The sequence below is a fragment of the Lagenorhynchus albirostris genome, chromosome 14 (assembly GCF_949774975.1).
Source record: "Lagenorhynchus albirostris chromosome 14, mLagAlb1.1, whole genome shotgun sequence".
Lineage (NCBI taxonomy): Eukaryota > Metazoa > Chordata > Mammalia > Artiodactyla > Delphinidae > Lagenorhynchus > Lagenorhynchus albirostris.
In genome coordinates this window covers 68,682,899-68,703,365 of record NC_083108.1, presented here as the reverse complement: position 1 = coordinate 68,703,365, position 20,467 = coordinate 68,682,899, and the positions used below count along the sequence as shown (strand labels likewise).

The following is a 20,467-nucleotide window of genomic DNA, read 5'->3' as shown; positions in this document are numbered from 1 at the left end:
CTACATGAGGTCTTGGTAGACCTTTTGTCCCCAAACACCCATGGGACCGGTGTTTTTACAGCTCTGATACAGGGCAGAGTTGAAAGAGGAGTTCAGAAGCGGAAGCGGTGGGTGGCGTGCCCACAAATGCTTGCTCAGGCACTGGACAGGTCTCGGGATGTGCCTGGAGCAGGGTCAAGGTGGGCGAGGGGAGGAAACTAGAACCCAGCTGGTCAAGGTCACGGGTTGACATTGAAGTGGCTTATCAGGCATGTAGGGGCGTCGTGGTATCAGGCTTGATTCTGGTGACCTGCATATCTAAGAAGAATGGAGGGTGTGGGCAACAGGGGTCCCGGAGGCAGGTGGGGCAGAAATCATTGGGGGCAGCTCCCATCACTGAGGGCTTTCAAATTAACCTCTGGGAGCAAGTCCTAAAAGCAGCCAGGGCCAGAGAAGTCCCACTCCCAAGGCTGGTACAGGTAAGAATCCATTTGGGGTCAGGGTCCCCGGCAGAGACGGGATCAGAGCCGCAGTCCGCCTTGTGTGGGAGCTGAGGCTGAGACCCGGACAACCGCTCTGGGCTGCTGCCGATTCACCCAGCACACACTCAGTGCTGTGCCAAGAGCTGGGGACACAGCTGTAAGCAGGCACACGTGCTCCCCAGCCTCAGGGAGCCTCTGGTCTCATGCAGACATGCCAGACCACTGGGGCACGAGTGCTGAGCTCTGTATGAGGGGTGAGCACGGAGGGGCTCCCAGTCCAGACTCAAGGGGGAAGGGGGGAGCTCTATGCGTGAGCGAATCTTGAAAGACTGAGAGTAAAAGATGGGAGGGGTTACCCAGGTTTAGAGAGGGAGGGCTAAGGAAGGATACAGGGTCCAGGGAACAGCATGTCGAAAGCCCCAGAGGTGGGCAAGGGCCACATTCTTTGGCAAGATTGACAAGTAATTCAGTCTGGCTGGAGGGTAAAATATTTGGGTTGGAATATTGGGTTGGAGAGATGAGGCTGTGAGGAGGGGAGGGGATGAAAACATAGATACAGCCTTGACACTGGGATCAAAAACGTGTACTTTACCTAAAGTAAGGTAGCTTTTTTTTTTTCACTGAGATGAAATTCACATAACATGTTGTGAACCGTTTTATCATATACAATGCAGCGGTATTTAGTGCATTCACAATGCTGTGTAACTACCACATGTTCATCATCCCCGAAACAAACCCGTATCTATTAAGCAGTCCCACTCCATCCTCCTCGCCTGTCTCCCTAGCCCTTGGCGATCACCAAGTTGCTTTGTGTTTCTGTGGATTTACCTCTTCTGGATATTTCTTATAAATGGAATCACACAACATGTAGCCTTCTTTAGACTTTCTCTTTTGTAAGGCTCATCCGTGTCGTAGCGTGTGTCAGTACTTCATTCCTTTTCACGGCTGAATAAGACTCCATGGTATGAATAGACCACGTTTGCTCATCTGTTGAACTGTCAAGTGAAGGGTCCAGCTTTGTGTTTCGGAAGGATTTCCCTGAGTGCTGATGGGAGAGGCATTGGGACCAGGGAAGGATGGAGGTAGTAAGCCGTGAGGTCCTGCCCCACAATCCAGCTGAAAGATGGAGAAAAGCCTATGGCAGAGACCAAGGGAAAAGGGGTGGCTAGTGGTGTAGGAGGAGACACAGAGGCTGAGGTCTTCTGGCAGGAGCTCAAGACCCTGTGCCCAAGGAAAGCCTTTCCCTCTGGCAGTTAAGAGGGGCTGGCATATGCAGGGGCTGGCCTTGGGGAGCTGTCTTCCCGTGGAATTCTCCCTGTGGGGGACCTGCTCCACCCAATGCCAGTCAGATCAAACCCACCTGCCTGCCGGAACCACTCCATTTCCCATTAGTTCTGGAGTAAAACTGACACCCTGATTTCTTGGCGCCTCCTCAGATTGTATCTGGCTGACATCTCTCTTCCGTTCTCGGCAAAAAACCCTGCTCTGCCCTTTGGCCGGTCTCTCTGCCTTAATAAGTCTCTGCATTTTCCTCTCAGCTGCTGAGGATGGCCCTGCGGCAGGGACCCTGGTTGTACTCAGTATATCAAACACAGCTGGATGGGCCAGCAAAAACGCAGGCTCGTCTTTGGATCAGGACAGAAAATGAAGTATCAGCATTTGTATATATCATGGGAACCAGCCTCTCAAAAAGATGGATCCAGAAGGATCCAGGAGAGAGTAACTTTACTCTTTCTCCCACTGCCCTTCCTGTACCTTCTCCATTTTTTTTTTTTTTTTTTTTTTTTTTTTTTTGCTTCTCAGGCTGAAAGTTTTGTTTTCATGGGTCTTTAAGAAGTGTAGTTCAGTCTGATGATCATACAGCTCTAAACATTATTTGTTTTCAAAAGCTCGCCCCTCCCTCAGCAGGGCTTCTTGGGCTGGGAATTCTGCAATGAGAGAGGGCCTTGTGCGCTGCTTTTTTCTCACAGGACAGTCTAATGTCACTGCACTGTTATATTATGGAAGATGTAGAATGCTGATTTTTTTTTTTTCCTCTCTCTTACGGGGCATGCTTGATATGGGCAGAGCCTGGATGCACTTGACCTTCGCCTCTGCTGGATTCCATCGCCCTTTCAGAGTGGGACCATTTTTAAGGAGATGCACAGTGGCTGCCTTCATTAGGGTTCACATCTAGACCTAGGAAACATCCCCATTCTCATCAGTGATGGGTAGCTCACTCTCAGCACCCCCCTTTCTCCCTTTACTCTGCCCCCAGGTAGGCGGGCAGCTCCAGGCTAATTTTTCTCATTCCTCTTTTCTTGGTGAACATCAAATGCAGTCACTGTCAAGCCACCAAGAGTTTCTTCGAAGCCCTCTTCACCAGATGAGGGTGATACACCTTCTCCCCTCCCCTTGGTTCCCCTCCCACAGTGACCTGCCCCTTAAGGCAGCCTTTCCTGCAAGCCTCTTTGATCGCCCAGTGAATTCCTTGCCTTCATTAAGCTGGAAGTGGGTGAAGGGCTCAGATTGAAAGAGCTGCATAGATGGTGGTAGCAGATGCCATTGGTGCCTTATCCAAGCCCTTTAGCCCTTGCCACTGTGTACGCAGGATGGCTTCCTACTGCAACCCTCTTCACCTGAAGGCTTTCTCTGGTACCACGTGGGCAAGTCAGAAGTGCTGGAGATTTAGTACCCCTAGTAGCAGTCCTCAGCCAATGAGGGATGGGAGCTGGAAGATAAATACCCCAGCTCCCTCTCCGCCAAGGTATGTTCTGCACCATCTCTCACAGTTCCTGCAGGACTGAGCCCACTGCCCACAGTGGAACTTGCCCATCTACGCACCATGCACTGGCTCATTCCCTTCCTTCTGTGTCACTTCCCCACCAGTGCTGCTTGGGGTGGCCTCCCAGATAAGCCAGACTCCAAGAGATACTCACATCTTTGCTCAGGCTCAGCTTCTGGAGAACCCAGTCTTTTTTTTTTTTAATAAATTTATTTATTTTTGGCTACATTGGGTCTTCGTTCCTGTGCACGGGCTTTCTCTAGTTGAGGCGAGCAGGGGCTACTCTTCTTACGGTGCACGGGCTTCTCATTGCAGTGGCTTCTCTTGTTGTGGAGCATGGGCTTTAGGCGCGCGGGCTTCAGTAGTTGTGGCTCGTGGGCTCTAGAGTGCAGGCTCTGTAGTTGTGGCGCACGGGCTTAGTTGCTCCGCGGCATGTGGGATCTTCCCGGACCAGGGTTCAGACCCGTGTCCCTTGCATTGGCAAGTGGATTCTTAACCACTGTGCCACCAGGGAAGTCCCGAGAACCCAGTCTTAAACAACGGCCACGTCTATCCCTTTAGAAAGTAGGAATGCTTAGTCCCTGTTGGCTTATTCTTAGCTTAGGGGACTTTGAAATTCCAGGATGACAGGAGAAGTTGCATTTAATAGTTTGTTGCACACAGTTTACAAAATGCATTCCCATAAATAAGGGTTTCTCAGCCTTAGCACTGCTGACATTTTGGACCAGATAATTGTGGTCCAAATTCTTTATTTGGGAGAAGGCTATCTTGTGCATTGTAGGATGTTTTAACAGTCTCCCTGACATGGACTCACCAGTGACATACCTCTCCCGCCCCCCCGGGACAACCATGTCTCTAGACATTGCCAACTGTCTCCAAGGGGCAAAACCACCTCTAGCTGAGAATCACAGACATAAGCCATCTGATGTCATTTGGTATAAATGGCAATCCAAAAAGAGAATGATGGTGATGGCGGTGGTGATGGTGGTGGTGATGCACATAGTAACATTACAACATGACATAACATTCAAATGACTTGACCACACTTGTTCAGGTGCTACCAGTGAACCTAGAGTCTGATCCCAGATCTTCTGCCTGCCTTACCTCACTCTGAAAGCCCATGACATAGTTTGGAAATATTAAGCCCTATTCACAGACAAGGAACTTCAGAGAAAACACATGCCCTCCATGAAAGTGTCGAACCAAGAATGAAACCAGAGCTTTCTGATTTCCAAGGCTGTGTACTCCTTCCTGTTTTAGAAAGAACAGAGAGTTGTGCTAGGGTTTTCACATGAAAGCTGTTTGCACCCTTGAAGATGCTTCTACTGCATTGAGATCATTGAAATGAATGATAGAATAAAGCCAAGTTGTGCACTGTCTGCAACCCACTGTTACCAGCGGATCGGCTGTGAAGTTGGCTTATGGAATATATCTGCCATCTACCACGTTTCACACTGGCCTAATCCAGCACTTTCATGAGCTATTGATGTTTTCATGGTACCGGAGTTAAGAGGCTCTTCCATAGTTCAAAAGCTGACATCAACCCTACTATTTCTGTTGTCAAATAGGGTCTCCAGCAGACTCTTTCATGGCATAGCATTTATTGAGCACCTACTGTGTGCAAGAGAAGGCGGCGACTCCAGAATGTCAATGTGATAGGGCTTTAGCGGCTGTCGCCTGGTTGTAAACTGGCGGGGAGGAGGTGGAGTCTCGGAGCTTGTCTGGAAGCCCTGTGTGCAAAGCAAGCGCACAGCTTTCGTTAGGAGAGGATGTTGGGGGTGGTGCCGGGGAAGCTGTTGGAGGTTATGGGACAGTTAGAATCTCCCTAAGCCACCTGTTGGGACAACTTGACATGAGGAATTATGGTAGATAAAATATGTCCCCTGCCCTCTGGAAAGAGACCTTCAGCAGTGTGCCTTGTGTTTCTGTTGCTTTGTTCTTACTACTTGAAGCACCAACAACATGGGTGGTTTCCACATCTCCTCCCTGCTCCTGGAGTGGCAGCAAACACCGCCCTTGGGCAGTGGATGAAGCGGGGGCGTGGGGAGGTGGGGACGCCTCTCCTCTGGCAGTGAATTGCTCAGTCAGGATGCTCCTGTTTAAAATCCTTTACTGTCTCCCATCCCCAGCAAGATGACATCCAAGTGACCTAAACTTGTCTCTCTAAACCCTTCTGACTCCTGCTTCCATGTCTATACCCAGAGCCAGGCACACTGACCACCAGGCAAGTTCCTTCAGGAGTTGTGACCCCTCTTCCTTCTTCCCTCTGCCTCAGGCACTGCCCTCTCCCCCCCACCTCCTGTTTATCTGCCTAGTGGTCCCCTTCTCTTTCTTGAGGATCACTTCCTCCAGGGAGGCCTCTCTGATGCCCCCCATCTGAGTTAGACACACTTCTCTGCACCTACATTGACTGTAACTCCTACCACAATCCCTGGCTTTCTCGTCTAAACAGACCTCTGCTCTGTGACTCCTCGTGTCCTCTGAGCACAGCACGGTGCCTGGCACATAGTAGGTGCTTGGAAATATTAGGGAGGGGATACAAGTAAAGGAGAAAGACATAAGAGAAAAAGGGAAGAAAGAGAGAAGCGGAGAAGGAGAAAGGAAGGAAAGAGGCGTAAGTTAATATCTGTCCATGATTGATGCAGCCGAAGTTGAACTGTCTGGCGTTCCTACAATCACAGATCAATTTTATCCAGCACACCTAACATAGCACAGGTTTCTTTGCCGTACTGAAGTGCTTTCTGGATTATTAACTGTCCATCGCTGTCCAAATATTGAGTGTCAAGGTACTCTGTTGTGTTTGGGTCTTTAAAAATGTGTCATCCTGTGATGCTCTGAATAGTGATGGCAGGTTGGAGCATATTTCATGAATAAGTGCTCCATCCCATTCTCTGTTCCGTCCCCTAAACATAATAGATTAGCTGGTTGATTTTGAGGAATTTGCCAACGATAAGTGGAAGGATCATTTCACCTTGTATAAGAATGCAAGTTATCATTAGCAAGCAGTCAGCTTGCTCTGCATCACAGAAAAATGGAAGACCCATGTCACACCCCCAGCAGGTGGCTCAATGCCCAGCACTTAGTTTCACCCAGGAAAAAAAGTTGTTAATGACAGGGGTATTGAAGGCAATTCTACAGACAATGCAGCACTTGACTCTGCAGTGAGCTCCATGCTGGGAAGGTCCTTTCATAAATGAGTGTTCAAAGGCCCAATCCATCCACAGATCTGTGTGCGATGCTTTTAGAAGGATCAGCACATCCTGTTCACAGGTTCAGTCAATGCCTTCCTCACCCCCAGTTCCTAGCTTGGGATCTGACGCATAGTATATCTCAAGAAAATGAGTGTTGCTTGAAAAAAGAAATCAAAGGCTTGTTGAATGCCTGTTAACTTGGCTTCACAAGACCCCTTCTCTTCTCTCTGCCCCCCAAGCCTGAACCTAAGCAACAGCGACATCCTGACCATCTACGACGGTGATGAGGTCATGCCCCACATCTTGGGGCAGTACCTTGGAAACAGCGGACCCCAGAAGCTGTACTCGTCCACGCCGGACCTAACCATCCAGTTCCACTCAGACCCTGCCGGGCTCATCTTTGGGAAGGGCCAGGGATTCATCATGAACTACGTAGGTAAGTATTCTAGCCAGTCACTTTTTCTCCTTGGGTTTAGGTGCTAGTTAAGACAATTTCTTCTAGATATGTCTTTTGGGGAGGGTTGTGCTACATGAGTTTTTTAATATATTGACACGGTAAATATACCTCGTTTTTTTTTAAGAGGTTGGTCTCTCTAGTCGGAAGGACAAGGGTTCAAATCTTAGGATTATCATTGATGACTGTGTGACCTTGGGCAAGTCACTTAACCTCTCCGAGCCTCTTTTTTGTCATCTGTAAAATGGAAATAGTGATACCTCCTCCACAGGGTTGATATCAGGACTTAGTAGATAACGTCTCATAACTTTAAGATTCATCATTTTTCATTTGCAGTCAGCTGTGACTTTATATCATCAACACACTCTTCCATATTTGCAACTTCTCAAAGCATTACCTATGCCATCTTGCCTGAACTGAAGCTTGGCTCTCCCGTAAGGACTCTTCTTCTCCTGCAGCCCCATCCAACCAAGACAGCCCTTTCTCTCCTACCTCCCATACTTTATTTTTTTAAATTTTTATTGGAGTATAGTTGATTTACAATGTTATATTAGTTTCAGGTGTACAGCAAAGTGAATTAGTTGCACATATACATATATCCACTCTTTTTTAGATTCCTTTCCCATATAGGCCATTACAGAGTACTGAGTAAAATTCCCTGTGATATATAGTAGGTCCTTATTAGTTACTAATTTTATATATAGTAGTGTGTATATGTCAATCCCAATCTCCAATTTATCCCTTCCCCACTCCCCCCCTGGTAACCATAAGTTTGTTTTCTACATCTATAACTCTATTTCTGTTTTGTAGATAAGTTCATTTGTACCCTTTTTTTAGATTCCACATATAAGCAACATCATGTGGTATATGTTTTTCTGTGTCTGACTTACTTCATTCCATATGACAGTCTCTAGGTCCATCCATGTTGCTGCAAATGGCATTATTCCATTCTTTTTTATGGCTGAATAATATTCCATTGTATATAGGTACCACATCTTCTTTATCCATTCCTCTCTTTTTTTTTTTTTTTTGCTGTATGCGGCCTCTCACTGCTGTGGCCTCTCCCGTTGCGGAGCACAGGCTCCGGACGCGCAGGCTTAGCGGCCATGGCTCATGGGCCCAGCCGCTCCGCGGCATGTGGTATCTTCCCGGACCGGGGCACGAACCCGTGTCCCCTGCATTGGCAGGCGGACTCTCAACCACTGCGCCACCAGGGAAGCCCTATCCATTCCTCTCTTGATGGACATTTAGGTTGCTTCCACATCTTGGCTATTGTAAATAGTGCTGCTATTGGCGTTGGGGTGCGTGTATCTTTTCGAATTATGGTTTTCTCCAGATATATGCCCAGGAGTGGTATTACTGGATCATATGATAGCTCTATTTTTAGTTTTTTAAGGAACCTCCATACTCTTCTCCCGTACTTTATATTCTTTCTTGCTGGTGTGTCTTCCAAACCTTTTCTCTTCCCATCATCTTTAAAAAAAATCCTGCTATAAAGTTCAAACTAAGTTCACACGTGAGCATCCAGTACCCGCCTCTTAATTGTTTCATCCACCCACACCCTTCCCTCCTCACCCCTCACCCTGAAACTCCCTCTTATTCATTCCTGGCTCCATCCCCCTCCTCTGCTCAAGCTCTAAACCTTGGAGGGTCCCATCCTGGACCCTGTCCTGCCTTCTATCTGTGTGCTGTCATCCAGGCCCATGGTTTTATCTGTATTCCATTGACCCCTAGTTTGTACCTACAGCCTTGACCTCTCCCATGAACTCCAGATCTCTCCAGCTCCCTGCTCACTGCGCTCTTGCATGTCCCACTGGCAGCTCAGGTTTAGCACGGACAGAACAGAGCGACCTCTTTGCCTCCCTGCCCTCACCACCTCTCACTGCTTCTGCTGTCTGCCCAGCCCAGGAGGCGGGACCACAACTCTCCTGGTTTCTCAGGCTGCTTCCCCTGTATCCAGTCCATCCTCTCAACTCTACTGCCACAATATATCTCAGATCCAAGTACTCTTCTCCATCTATCCATGTCCATCACCCTAGTCCAAGCTGCTATCCTCGCCAGCAGTCATGGGACCAGAACACTGTGAAGTCCCACTGATCCCAGCCCTGGAAGGGACTTGAACTGAGAGAGTGTCTGGTCCAGGCCTGTCTCGTCACAGCACAAGAAGCCCTGGACCACCAAGGATGAGGGACTTGATCATCAGGGGCAGACCTGAGGCTCACACCCAGGCTTCCTGGCTCCCAGCTCTTAGGGTTCTCTACCCCCAATATTTTTGGCAATAGCAGAGAACCTGGGAGACGCAAAGAGGTAGAGAAGCCCTAACTTCTTTCGGCGTCCAGGATGGCGGGTGCTTGCCTCCTGGGGGTTTCAGTGGGCAGGATTCAACCAGCAGTTAGGGGACCTGCTTGCACCCCCCAGGGAAGAGGTTGGCATCTTGATTTCCAAGGTGGAACCGGGGAAAGGAGGACTGATCCTGCCAAGCCTCTCTGCCACCACCAAAGACCCTCTGGCTTGAGCACGATTCCGTGTCTTTGGTTCTTCCCCTTGGCTTGAAGATTTGCCCCTCTCTAGCTAATACAAAGTGTTCTCTTTGTAACTCCTACTGCCTCCAGAATACAAGCTAGTTCCCTGACCATTGGCCATCTCAAGGAGCCTCATGCATATGAAAATAAGTCCCTTGCTTTTTTTATTTCCAGCTGGTGGACACTTCCCATCCCCACTCTTGCTCTGCAGGTACCTCTCAGAGAAGCAATCACAAGTACTGATCTTTTTTTTTTATGTTACTCAGGGGCCTTTTTACCCTTGATGGCGACACTGGGTATTTTCAGGGTGTTACTGCTGCCACTTTCCATGCATTCTTTACTGGGTGATGCCCTGGGCAGAGGCTGTCCAGGTGACGTGCCCTCCAGAGTCAGCTGCCTTTGGAGGGAAAGTTTCTGGTGACTTGGCTTCAGTCTGTCTCCTTAGACCTTTCCTCCCCGCCTCCCTCCCTACTGGAAGATGAGGTCATAGTTTTGTTCATTTGTCTCCTCTGGTGCCCGAGTCAGTCTTGCAAAACTGCATTCAGCTTGATGGAAGAAATATGACTCTATCCAAGGCTGCCCAAGGTTGACCAGAAAGCCTGGCCATTGTTCAGTTTGGCAATATTTTGAAGAGGAGGTGCTCTTGTTAATTGAAGCTCAAACTTAGATTTGTGTGACAATTTGCAGTTGGCAAGCACTCTTACATATATTATTTTATTTCATCTTCAAACGCATTATCTCCATTTTCCAGAGAGTTTGGTTCACAAGCTTTCATGCTAAGCCCTGTCCTAGGCATCAGGATATAGGAATGAATAGAATTCTCTCCCTGCCCTTGAGCCAGTTAGTGAAAATGGAAGAGTCCCATTAACAGACAATATCAGGATCATATGCTGATGAGCACAGGATTTCAGAGAGTGCTTCCCAGGGGTACACAGCCTGGCTAATACGGGTAACACAAAAAGAGAGAACAGCTCAACTTTTTTCTTATTTCTCTTAAAGAAACACAGGTTAATTTCACAGAAAAGGAAAATGGGCCTTTGTATGTCAATGTTGATGTCAATCAATTGCCCATGACTACCTGGGTTGAAGACCATGTTGTTTTCAGAGGAGGCCATGCCTGAAGTCAGTGGAAAAGAATGCCGTAATTGATTAGTGATGTCTGTCATGGACATGGGAGAGGTATTTGCTACCCTGGGTCTAGATTTAAGAAGACACAGATGCAACTCCCATCCAGTAGAGGGATCAGATGGAAGGGTTAGGGGTTTCTGTTGTCATCTAGAGAATTCATTTTTTCTTTTTTGGCTGCGTTGGGTCTTCGTTGCTGCGTACGGGCTTTCTCTAGTTGCGGCAAGCAGGGGCTACTCTTTGTTGCAGTGCGTGGGCTTCTCACTGTGGTGGCTTCTCTTGTGCTGGAGCACGGGCTCTAGGCACACGGGCTTCAGTAGTTGTGGCTTGTGGGCTCTAGAGCGCAAGCTCAGTAGCTATGGCACACAGGCTTAATTGCTTTGCGGCACGTGGCATCTTCCTGGACCAGGGCTCAAACCCGTGTCCCCTGCATTGGCAGGTGGATTCTTAACCACTGCGCCACCAGGGAAGCCCCTCATCTAGAGAATACTAAAGCTCCTACACTGATCTCAAGGCCTGACCCCAGCTCTGGAAAGTGGCCGAGGCTTATCTGCTCTGGCTGCTGTCAGAACCTTCCATAGGAACACTGGGCTTACATGGTTCTGACTTCCCATAATTCTCCTTTGCACAGACAGAAACAAAGACCCATTCTTCTCACTGCTTCTTATGTTTTGCTGTTGTCTGTGGTCAAGTGCATGGGAGGGAAGGGAATTAAAAAGCAGAGATAAGTAAGCAGTGTTTTTCAAAGAGATATTGGTCACTTGTATGTTTATTCCTCTAATCCCAGGATAATAAAAAGTTCCATATTGTAGGTCAACTCCAGTCAAATGACAGTGGCTCCCTGGAATGTTGTGTTGAGAAGGATTGGGAGGTTTCAGCTTGATTCAAAGAAAGAGATTGCTATGGTTGATTAGTGATGTCTGCCATGAGCATAAGACTGGGGAGTGGTGGTATGTATTCAGTACATTTAGGTATTTCTTTTGCCCAGAAGTTGGACCATGGTGCTGATCTTTACTGTGAGCATGGAACCATGACTTCAGATCTCTATATTCCTGGTGCCTGGCACATAGTAGGCACTCACATCTTAGTCAAACAAATCAATGAATCCATATAACTTGTCTTAGTGTTATTTTTATATCCTGCACATTAATTAGTTTTCATCTTGCCTCTAGGGATAGACAGGGCCATGATTCTTGTCTCCATTCTCTGACTGAGAACAGTGAGGCTCAGAGACGTTTATTGACATGACTGGAGTCACACAGCTTCTAAAATAAAGAAAGAAGATTAGAAGGGAAGTTCTCTGACTCCTGGGCCAGTTTTCTCATTCTAAGCAAAGTTAACAAAGGTTCATAGGAACAGATAGTTCCAGAAGCTCTGCCTAGGGTGTTTGGTGAACATGCAGACTCCTGAATCAGGGTCTCTGGGGGTAGAGTCTGGGAACTGAAGAACAGAAGGTTAAGTGACTTAGCCAAAACCACCCAGTTAGTAGACAGTGGGGCCAAGGTTTGAATCAAGGCTCTGCTGCACGGTGGCAGCCGCTGAGAATGACAAATGTGATGAATGCTACGGAGGAGATGGGAGGGCCCATGGAAATGTATAGCCATGCCGGCTCATCTTGAAAAGTCAGACAAGCAAACCTTTCTCAGTCCCAAAGCATTTGGTACAAGGCAGACCACATATCAAGTATTTGCCCCCATTTCTCCTCTTTCATCCAGAGTTTGAACATTTGCAGCTGTGTCCCAAATCCAGGGCTTGGCTGATTTTTCAAAGGCCTAAAAATAGAGGCTCCTGTCCCCCACCAAGCAATTCTAGAAGCCATTTCCCGCTCCCCTTCTTCTTGCAGACACCCAGGAGATCTCCTTCCCCCAAATAAAATCATGATGAAATCCCTGGAAAAGCCATTGCTTGTTTCTCAGAATGACTTTCCTGCAGACAATGGAGGTACTTTGCTTTCCCCAGAAGCACATTAGAACCGCAAATTAATTATATGGCATAATTAGCCCTCTTCTCAGACTCTGCGCAGTGGGCACTTGGAAGCGAGAGTGATAATAGTGGGCTTTGGATTGCTACCTTAGGGACAAAGGTTTGCAGGAAGAAAACAGAATTATTCCAGAGGAAGATTCTGTGACGATAAGCTGTGTGTAGATTTTCCGGAGTGTGGTTAATGTTCACTGATGGTAGGCAATGTGATTTGAAGAATACAGCCAATAATTATTTCTGTCTTAATAGTTACGTGTTTATCTTAGTCTGCATTACAAAAATGTATATGCCTAATCTATCAAACCCATAGATTTATGGACATTCTTAGGATAAGGCTGAGTATAGTAGCAACCTATTGCTACATAACAGATGACGCCCCGCAAAATTAGCAATAAACGTGTACTATCTCACAGTTTCTGTGAGTCAGGAATTCAGGAGTTAATACTGGGCGGTCCTGATTTGGGGCCTGTCATGAGGTTATAGTCAAGATACCAGCTGGGACTGCAGTCCTCTGATGGCTTGGCTGGAGGTGCCACATCCAAAATGAAAAGAAATCATTGTAAAGTCCCCCTAGGGAAGAGTTCTTGCAGGTTAAGGGATTTCAGAAGTTGTGTTGCTTACTTCTGGGGGCTTTTTCTTCTATTTTCTCTTTCCTCTGACATTCATAAAAGGAACCCCCAACAACAAGGCCACCTCGCCATCTAAGGATGATGTTTTTGTTTTAAAGAGGTGTCAAGGAACGACTCCTGCTCAGATTTGCCCGAGATCCAGAATGGTTGGAAAACCACTTCTCACACGGAGCTCGTGAGGGGAGCCAGAATCACCTACCAGTGTGACCCCGGCTATGACATCGTGGGGAGCGACACCCTCACCTGCCAGTGGGACCTCAGCTGGAGCAGCGACCCCCCATTTTGTGAGAAAAGTAAGAGTGGTCTTGTTGTTTTCCTCTAGGTCATGGATGGAAAATCCCTCCCATGGAGTATTTTTTGCGTGGATGCAGAGGAGCTATTCAGTGTAGAATCTGGCCTCTCCTCTACTCCACCAACACACTGGTGCTGTTCACCAGTGTCATTTTGTAGCCCAAGGGCAAGGATCTCAGACCCAGGTGGTTTCAAAAGCCTGGCAGATAATGGAAATAAGTAAAGCAGGCTGGGTGTGAGACATTAGGGAATGGTGTGGACTGTGGTCAGCAGGAATATATGTAGCCTGTGTAAAAACATCATTCAAATTCAAGTCGTTAAAATACCTGCAGAAGCCAAGCAAAACAAATCTAAGTTGGCCCTAGGAGCCCCAGTTCAAAACCCCTATGGTAGGTAGCCAACTTTTTTTTTTTTTTAAGGCACGTGTTATTTTCTCAACAGTTCCAAAATGGAAATAGTTTGATCGATGATAATTTTTTAAAAGAAGTAGCTTGAATTTTCTGGCAATGCCTTAGTGAAGGTATCTAGAGAAACAAGAAAACTTCTCCTTGTTTCTAAACCTTCAGTGGTCTTTCCCTTGCATTTACATTGAAGTAGACACTGGTAGGTAGCTGCCTTTATCCAGACAGCATCCGGCCCAGTCTCCTGGTCCCTTCTGCCTGCTCCCCGAAGTGCTGGCCTGAGTGCAGGCCAAGTGTGTCTAGTGGTAGCTGAGTTCAGCGTCTTGAAGAGGGGTAGCGACCGGAAGTGCCTCTAATGGTTTCTACCCTGATGTCTTAGTATCGGGGTGGGGGGAGCTAAATTTGGCCTCTCCCCTCATCCATTTGCTTCCCACCTCCTACATAAAGCTCTAGTCTGCAACCTTCTTCCTGGGAATCCTTGGATCCTTGGTGATACTTTGGTAGATCTGTTCGGCATGACTTAAATCACCAATTGCCCAAGAAGAAATATTAAGTGCAGCAGAGAAAGAGGCTGTCAGGGAAGGAGAGCATGGGGGGGCTACATACAATTCCTGTCACAAACATTCCGACATCAAGGAAAATTATAATGGTGGGAAACATGAAAGAACTCGCGGAAGATCCCTAAAACCACATCGATTTGTTCTGCAACAGAATGTGGGGTGTGTGCATGTGTGTGGATTGTGATAGAAAATAAAAAGGGACCGTGAGCTGCGCAGTTAGGAGAGATCCGTCACGAGTCCACCAGTGCGATCTGCATCATCGTTATTATTGTTTAAACATTTTTAAAGGCTTGGAGGGGACATAACTAGCTCTCTATGGGGGATCCCCTCCCATGCCTCAATTTTTGCCAAGAAAAGGCCCAAAGTAGAGCAAATAAATGTGTGTTGGGCCTGTTGTGTGCCTGTGTGTTTACGTTCCCAGGCTGGGTGCCGCGCTCACTCTGCGTTCAAGACACAGACCCACCGAAGCGCTTCTCTTCTAGTGAAATGAGAGCAGAAGAACCTCCTAGAACAATGGGGTCCCACCTAGAAGTCCCTGAATGTTATAGCCACCTTTCATTGGTTAAGCTCCACTCTTGACATTGAAAGATGTAAATATATAACATCTTAAAATTGTACCAGTAACAAATACGGTAATCAAGTGGTAGTAAAATAATGAGGTAGAAAGTGAAAATCCCTTATGATCTGCCCTCAAGAGTTTATTCTGTTTTATTCCAATTGCATATGTTTGTATGTGTCTGTTACACACGTACGTAAATATGTGTGTGTGTGTGTGTGTGTATTGTGTATGTTGAGATATATATGGCTACACATACAGACATAGCTGCAGAGACAGATACTTTACCATAATAGGCATCAATTGCTAGAAACTGCCTTGCAACAGCTTTTTTCTTCAACTCAGAAATAGACATCTTTTCATATCACACATGTGATCTACTTCATTCCTTTTTATTTTTATTTTTGCAGCACAATGAGAAATAGGTTTTATTTAGTCTTAAGATGTTTCCTTTCTGCATAAATATTAACGATAGTGTATCATGAGTCACAGTGTAAAATTCACATTACAGTTGTCAATTTAAAACCCAGTTTCTCTCTTTTCCATACTTCATTCCTTTTTAATTGGTTTATTATTTTCCTTTTATCTATATTGACTTTTTAACTTAAAAGTAATGGACACTTAGGACTTCCCTGGCCGTCCGGTGGTTAGTACTCCGCGCTTTCACTGCCCTGGGCCCGGGATTCAATCCCTGGTCGGGGAACTAAGATCCCACAAGCGACACGGTGAGACCAAATAAATGAATGAGTGAACGAATGAAAGAATGTAATGGACGCTTATTTTCCTGTAGTTAAGTACTGCAAAGAAAGCAGTAAGAAAGAGCTCTTTGTTCTCATTAGTGGTTGGTCAGGATTTCATGGAATGGTTGCCGCATGATATTTAACTCCTCTTATGTTAAAGGATTGCTTTTTAACCATTACAAATATTATTATGTGCAGTGTGCAGTCTTGTATATGGGTCTTTGGGCCCTGATGCAAACATTTCTTTGGGCAAATTTCTAAAAGTGAAATTAAATTCAAGTCTCTTTTGTCCTGGCCTGTTTTCCAGCCGCATGCAGTGTCTTTCAGACAGGGAAAGAACTAAGTGAGGAAATGTTCTAGATCATTCTGTAGTTCTCGGCAAACCAGTGGTCATCAGGCCCTAACACCCACCTGGTTTGGTTTCATCTTGTGTAGTTATGTATTGCACCGATCCCGGGGAAGTAGACCACTCGACCCGCTTGATTTCGGACCCCGTGCTGCTGGTGGGCACCACCATCCAGTACACGTGCAACACGGGCTTCGTGCTGGAAGGGAGCTCCCTCCTGACCTGCTACAGCCGTGAAACCGGCACGCCCATCTGGACCTCTCGCCTGCCCCACTGTGTTTGTGAGTCCTCGTTATTGGCTTGAGCCTCCGGGATGCATCTGGGGGTTGGCTTCTTCTTATTCCCGGTGGAGGGCTGGGCTGCTAGGAGGCGGTACCCACTCTTGGGAGCGTTTATATCACTGTCCCCCAACAATAGCTACCAGGGATTGAGGGCATGGCTACTCTAACACTTATGGTAAGTTTATCAGGCACTGTGCTGAGTCCTTTACCAGATTTCCCTCTCTTCTTCCCTGGGTAGCTTCGTGAGCATGGCAGTACTGTCTCCATCTTCCGAAGAGGATACTAAGGTTCAAAGAGGCAAAGTCATTGCCCCAGGTCACACAGCTAGTTAGTTAGGAAGAAGGCCAGAGGCAAACCCAGGCCTGCGTGACTCTAAGTGATTAAAATGGAGCCGTCCAAAGGGCAGTAAATAGAGTGATTCAGACTCTCTTTGACCCTCCTCTGTGGGGCCATCAAAGCAAACGTTTGGTTAAAAAAACACTTTGGGGGGTTCTCTACCATAAAAACTCAAAAAAAGTCTTCCAAGGTCACTCTGAGAATGGAAGAGTAACTGCATATTCTCACCAGGCAGAGGAGGTGGAGAGCAGGGGTCTTGGGGGGGGGGCGGGGTCTCAGCCTCGATGGCACGTGGGAATCATCTAGGATGTTTTAAAACGCCCTGGAGATTCGGATGCAATTGGTCTGGGGTGTAGCGTGAGTTTCAAAAGCTCCCCGAGGTTTCTGATGTGCTGACAGGGATCGGACCCATTGCTTAAGAAAAGCTTGAGGCTCTGCAGAAGGAACAAAGCCTCACACGATACCTGGGGTTTAGAGATGTCAGCTGCACTGCTATTTTATGAGTGTGTTTTGAAGAGATCCATTAAGGGCACAGACAGCCCAAGCTCCCAGAGCTACACTGAGGTCTCGATAGTGCTGGGGAATCAGACTTTAAACAACAACAAAAGAATTGATGTTTATTGTATGTTTATGTTTATTGTAAACTACATCTTATGTGATGAACAGAGTGTAACTTAAGGACGTGGCTCTCTTGAAGTAGCTGTGTTTTGTCACTTCTCACAAGTATCAAAACAGGCTTTGTGGAGTTTTTTCATGGCCACAAACAAGCAGCCCTGCCATTTAGATGGATACAAGCATTCACGGTTTGGAAGACAATTGGAAAGCAAGAAAATCCTTGTCCTTTTCCATTGGATAAACAGATACAGGCAGACCTCAGAGATACTGTGGGTTCAGTTCCAGACCAACACAATAAAAGAAAATATTGCAATAAAGCAAAATTTTGGGTTTCCCAGTGTATATAAAAGTTACGTTTAGCCTATACTGTAATCTATTAAGTGTGCTATAGCATTACGTCTAAAAAAAAAAAAAGTATGTACCTTAATTTTAAAAGACTTTATTGCAAAAAAAAATGCTAACCCTCATCTGACCACGCAGGGTTGCCACAAACCTTCAATTTGTAAAAAAAAAAACCACACACAGTATCTGTGAAGCGCAGTAAAGCAACGTGCAATAGAACAAGGTGTGCCTGTACTTACTGAGCACTTACTGTATGCCAGGCCCCGTTCTGAGCAGTCACATGCATTAATTCACATTCACATAATTAATTAATAACAGAGATGTTTGTTGCTTCTGATAAAGAACAGAGCATGGTCAAATTCAAACTCTGGGGAGACCTTCCTCTCTTTCTATTCATGAGGCAGCCAAGGCCAGGGTCCCCTGTGGTAGTCCATGAATTCAGCTTTCTCAGCCCACAAAAGGGATTTATCACACAGACCCAAATAAATGAAAAATTTAAGTGCACATCATCTACTTCATAGATTTTCCTTAATTGACATCTGATTCCTTTATTAGAGGAAGATTTATGTTTCTGGGTTCCCATTTTCTCTTCTCAAAAAGGGGGAAGGCGTGGTAAGAACACAACATGAAATGGACCCTTTTAGCAAATCTTTAAGTGTATAATAGAGTATCGTTAACTCAAAGGCATGGTGTTGTACAGCAGATCTTTAGAAGTTACTGACCTTGCATAATGGGAACTTACGCCTGTTGATAAGCAATTTCCCCATTTCCCCTTCCTCCAGCCCCAGGCAGCCACCATTTCACTCTCTGGTTCTATGAATTTGACCTTTTTTTAAAAGATTTTTTTATTGAAGCATAGTTGGTTTCCAATGTTGAGTTAATTACTGCTCTACAGCAAAGTGATTCAGTTATACATATATATACAGTCTTTTTTTTTTATACTCTTTTCCATTATGGTTTTTCATAGGCTATTGAACATGGTTCTCTGTGCCATCCAGTAGGACCTTGCTGCTTATCCACTCCATATATAAAAGCCTACATCTGCTGACCCCAGCCTCCCACCCCATCCCTCCCCCAGCCCCCTTGACAACCACCAGTCTGTTCTCTATGTCCATGAGTCTGTTTCTGTTTCCCAGAGAGGTTCATTTGTGTCATATTTTAGATTCCACGTATACATGATATCATATGGTATTTGTCTTTCTCTTTCTGACTTACTTCACTTTGCATGATAATGTCTAGTTGCATCTATGTTGGCCCAAATGGCATTATTTTATTCTGTTTTATGGCTGAGTAGTATTCCATTGTATATATGTACCACATCTTCTTTATCCATTTATCTGTCGATGGACATTTAGGTTGTTTCCATGTCTTGGTTGTTGCGAATAGTGCTGCTATGAACATAAGGGCGCATATATCTTTTTGTATTATAGTTTTGTCCAGATATATGCCCAGGAGTGGCATTGCTGGATCGTATAGTAAGAATTTGACTATTTTTTAAAATAAATTTCCATTTTTTAAAAAATATTTATTTATTTAAGCTGCGCTGGTTCTTAGTTGTGGCACACAGGATTTTTGTTGCAGCATGTGGGCTCTTAGTTGTTTCATGTGGGCTCTTAGTTGCGGCATACAGACTTCTTAGTTGTGGCACGTGAACTCTTAGTTGTGGCATGCAGACTCTTAGTTGCGGCCTGTGGACTTCTTAATTGCGGCATGTGGATTCTTAGTTGAGGCATGCGGACTCTTAGTTGCGGCATGCATGTGGGATCTAGTTCCCTGACCAGGGATTGAACCCAGGCCCCTGCATTGGGAGCGTGGAGTCTTACCCACTGGACCACCAGGGAAGTCCCTGAATTTGACTATTTTAGATGCATCCTGTAAGTAGAACCAGACAGTATCTGTCCTTTTGTGACTGGCTTATTTCACTCAGCATAATGTCCTCAAGGTCCATCCATGTTGTCACGTATGGCAGAATTTCCTTCTTTTTCAAAGCTGAACGATATTCCATTGTATGTATATACCACGTTTGCTGTATCCATTCATCCATCAGTGATGTTTGTTTCCACATCTTGGCTAGTGGAAGTAGTGCTGCAATGAACACAGCGGTGCTAAAATCTCTTTAAGATCCAGATTTCACTTATTTTGGGTAAATACCCAGAAGAGGGATTGCTGGATCATAATGCTTGTTCTATCTTTAATTGTTTGAGGAACCTTCACACAGTTTTCCATAGCGGCTGCACCATTTTGCATTCCCACCAAGGGTTCCCTCTTCTTCATGCCCTCACTAACTCTTGCTGTCTTTTGTTTCTTTGATAATAGCCATCCTACCATGTGTGAGGTGATATCTTATTGTAGTTTTGATTAGCATTTCCCCAATGACCATAACGTTGAGCATCTTTCGTGCACATGTTGGCCATTTGTATATCTTCTTTGGAGAAATGTCTATTCATGTTCTTTGCCCTTATTTTTTTTTGCGGTACGCGGGCCTCTCACTGTTGTGGCCTCTCCCGTTGTGGAGCACAGGCTCCGGACGTGCAGGCTCAGCGGCCATGGCTCATGGGCCCAGCCGCTCCGCGGCATGTGGGATCTTCCCGGACCGGAGCACGAACCTGTGTCCCCTGCATCGGCAGGCGGACTCTCAACCACTGTGCCACCAGGGAAGCCCCCTTTGCCCATTTTTTAATTGGGTTATTTGTTTGTCGGCTATTGAGTTGTAGGAGTTCCTTACGTATTTTGGAAATTAACCCCTTATCAGATACATGGTTTGCAAATATGTTCTCTCATTCAGTACACTGAAGATTTTTCTGATTGTTTTCTTTGAAATTGGACCCTTATCTGACACCATACACAAAAATCAACTCAAAATGGTTAAAGAC

At 46.1% G+C, this 20,467-nt stretch overlaps 1 protein-coding gene across 1 annotated transcript in view; it reads left to right on the top strand.

Annotated features, from left to right (window-relative positions):
* Positions 1-20,467, top strand: part of SEZ6L (seizure related 6 homolog like) — a 197,594-nt gene that overhangs the window by 154,404 nt on the left and 22,723 nt on the right. The window contains exons 12-14 of the mRNA XM_060170528.1: positions 6,656-6,852; positions 13,225-13,419; positions 16,110-16,301. Coding sequence (XP_060026511.1) covers positions 6,656-6,852; positions 13,225-13,419; positions 16,110-16,301 — 584 coding nt within the window. The remainder of the gene's footprint in view (positions 1-6,655; positions 6,853-13,224; positions 13,420-16,109; positions 16,302-20,467) is intronic.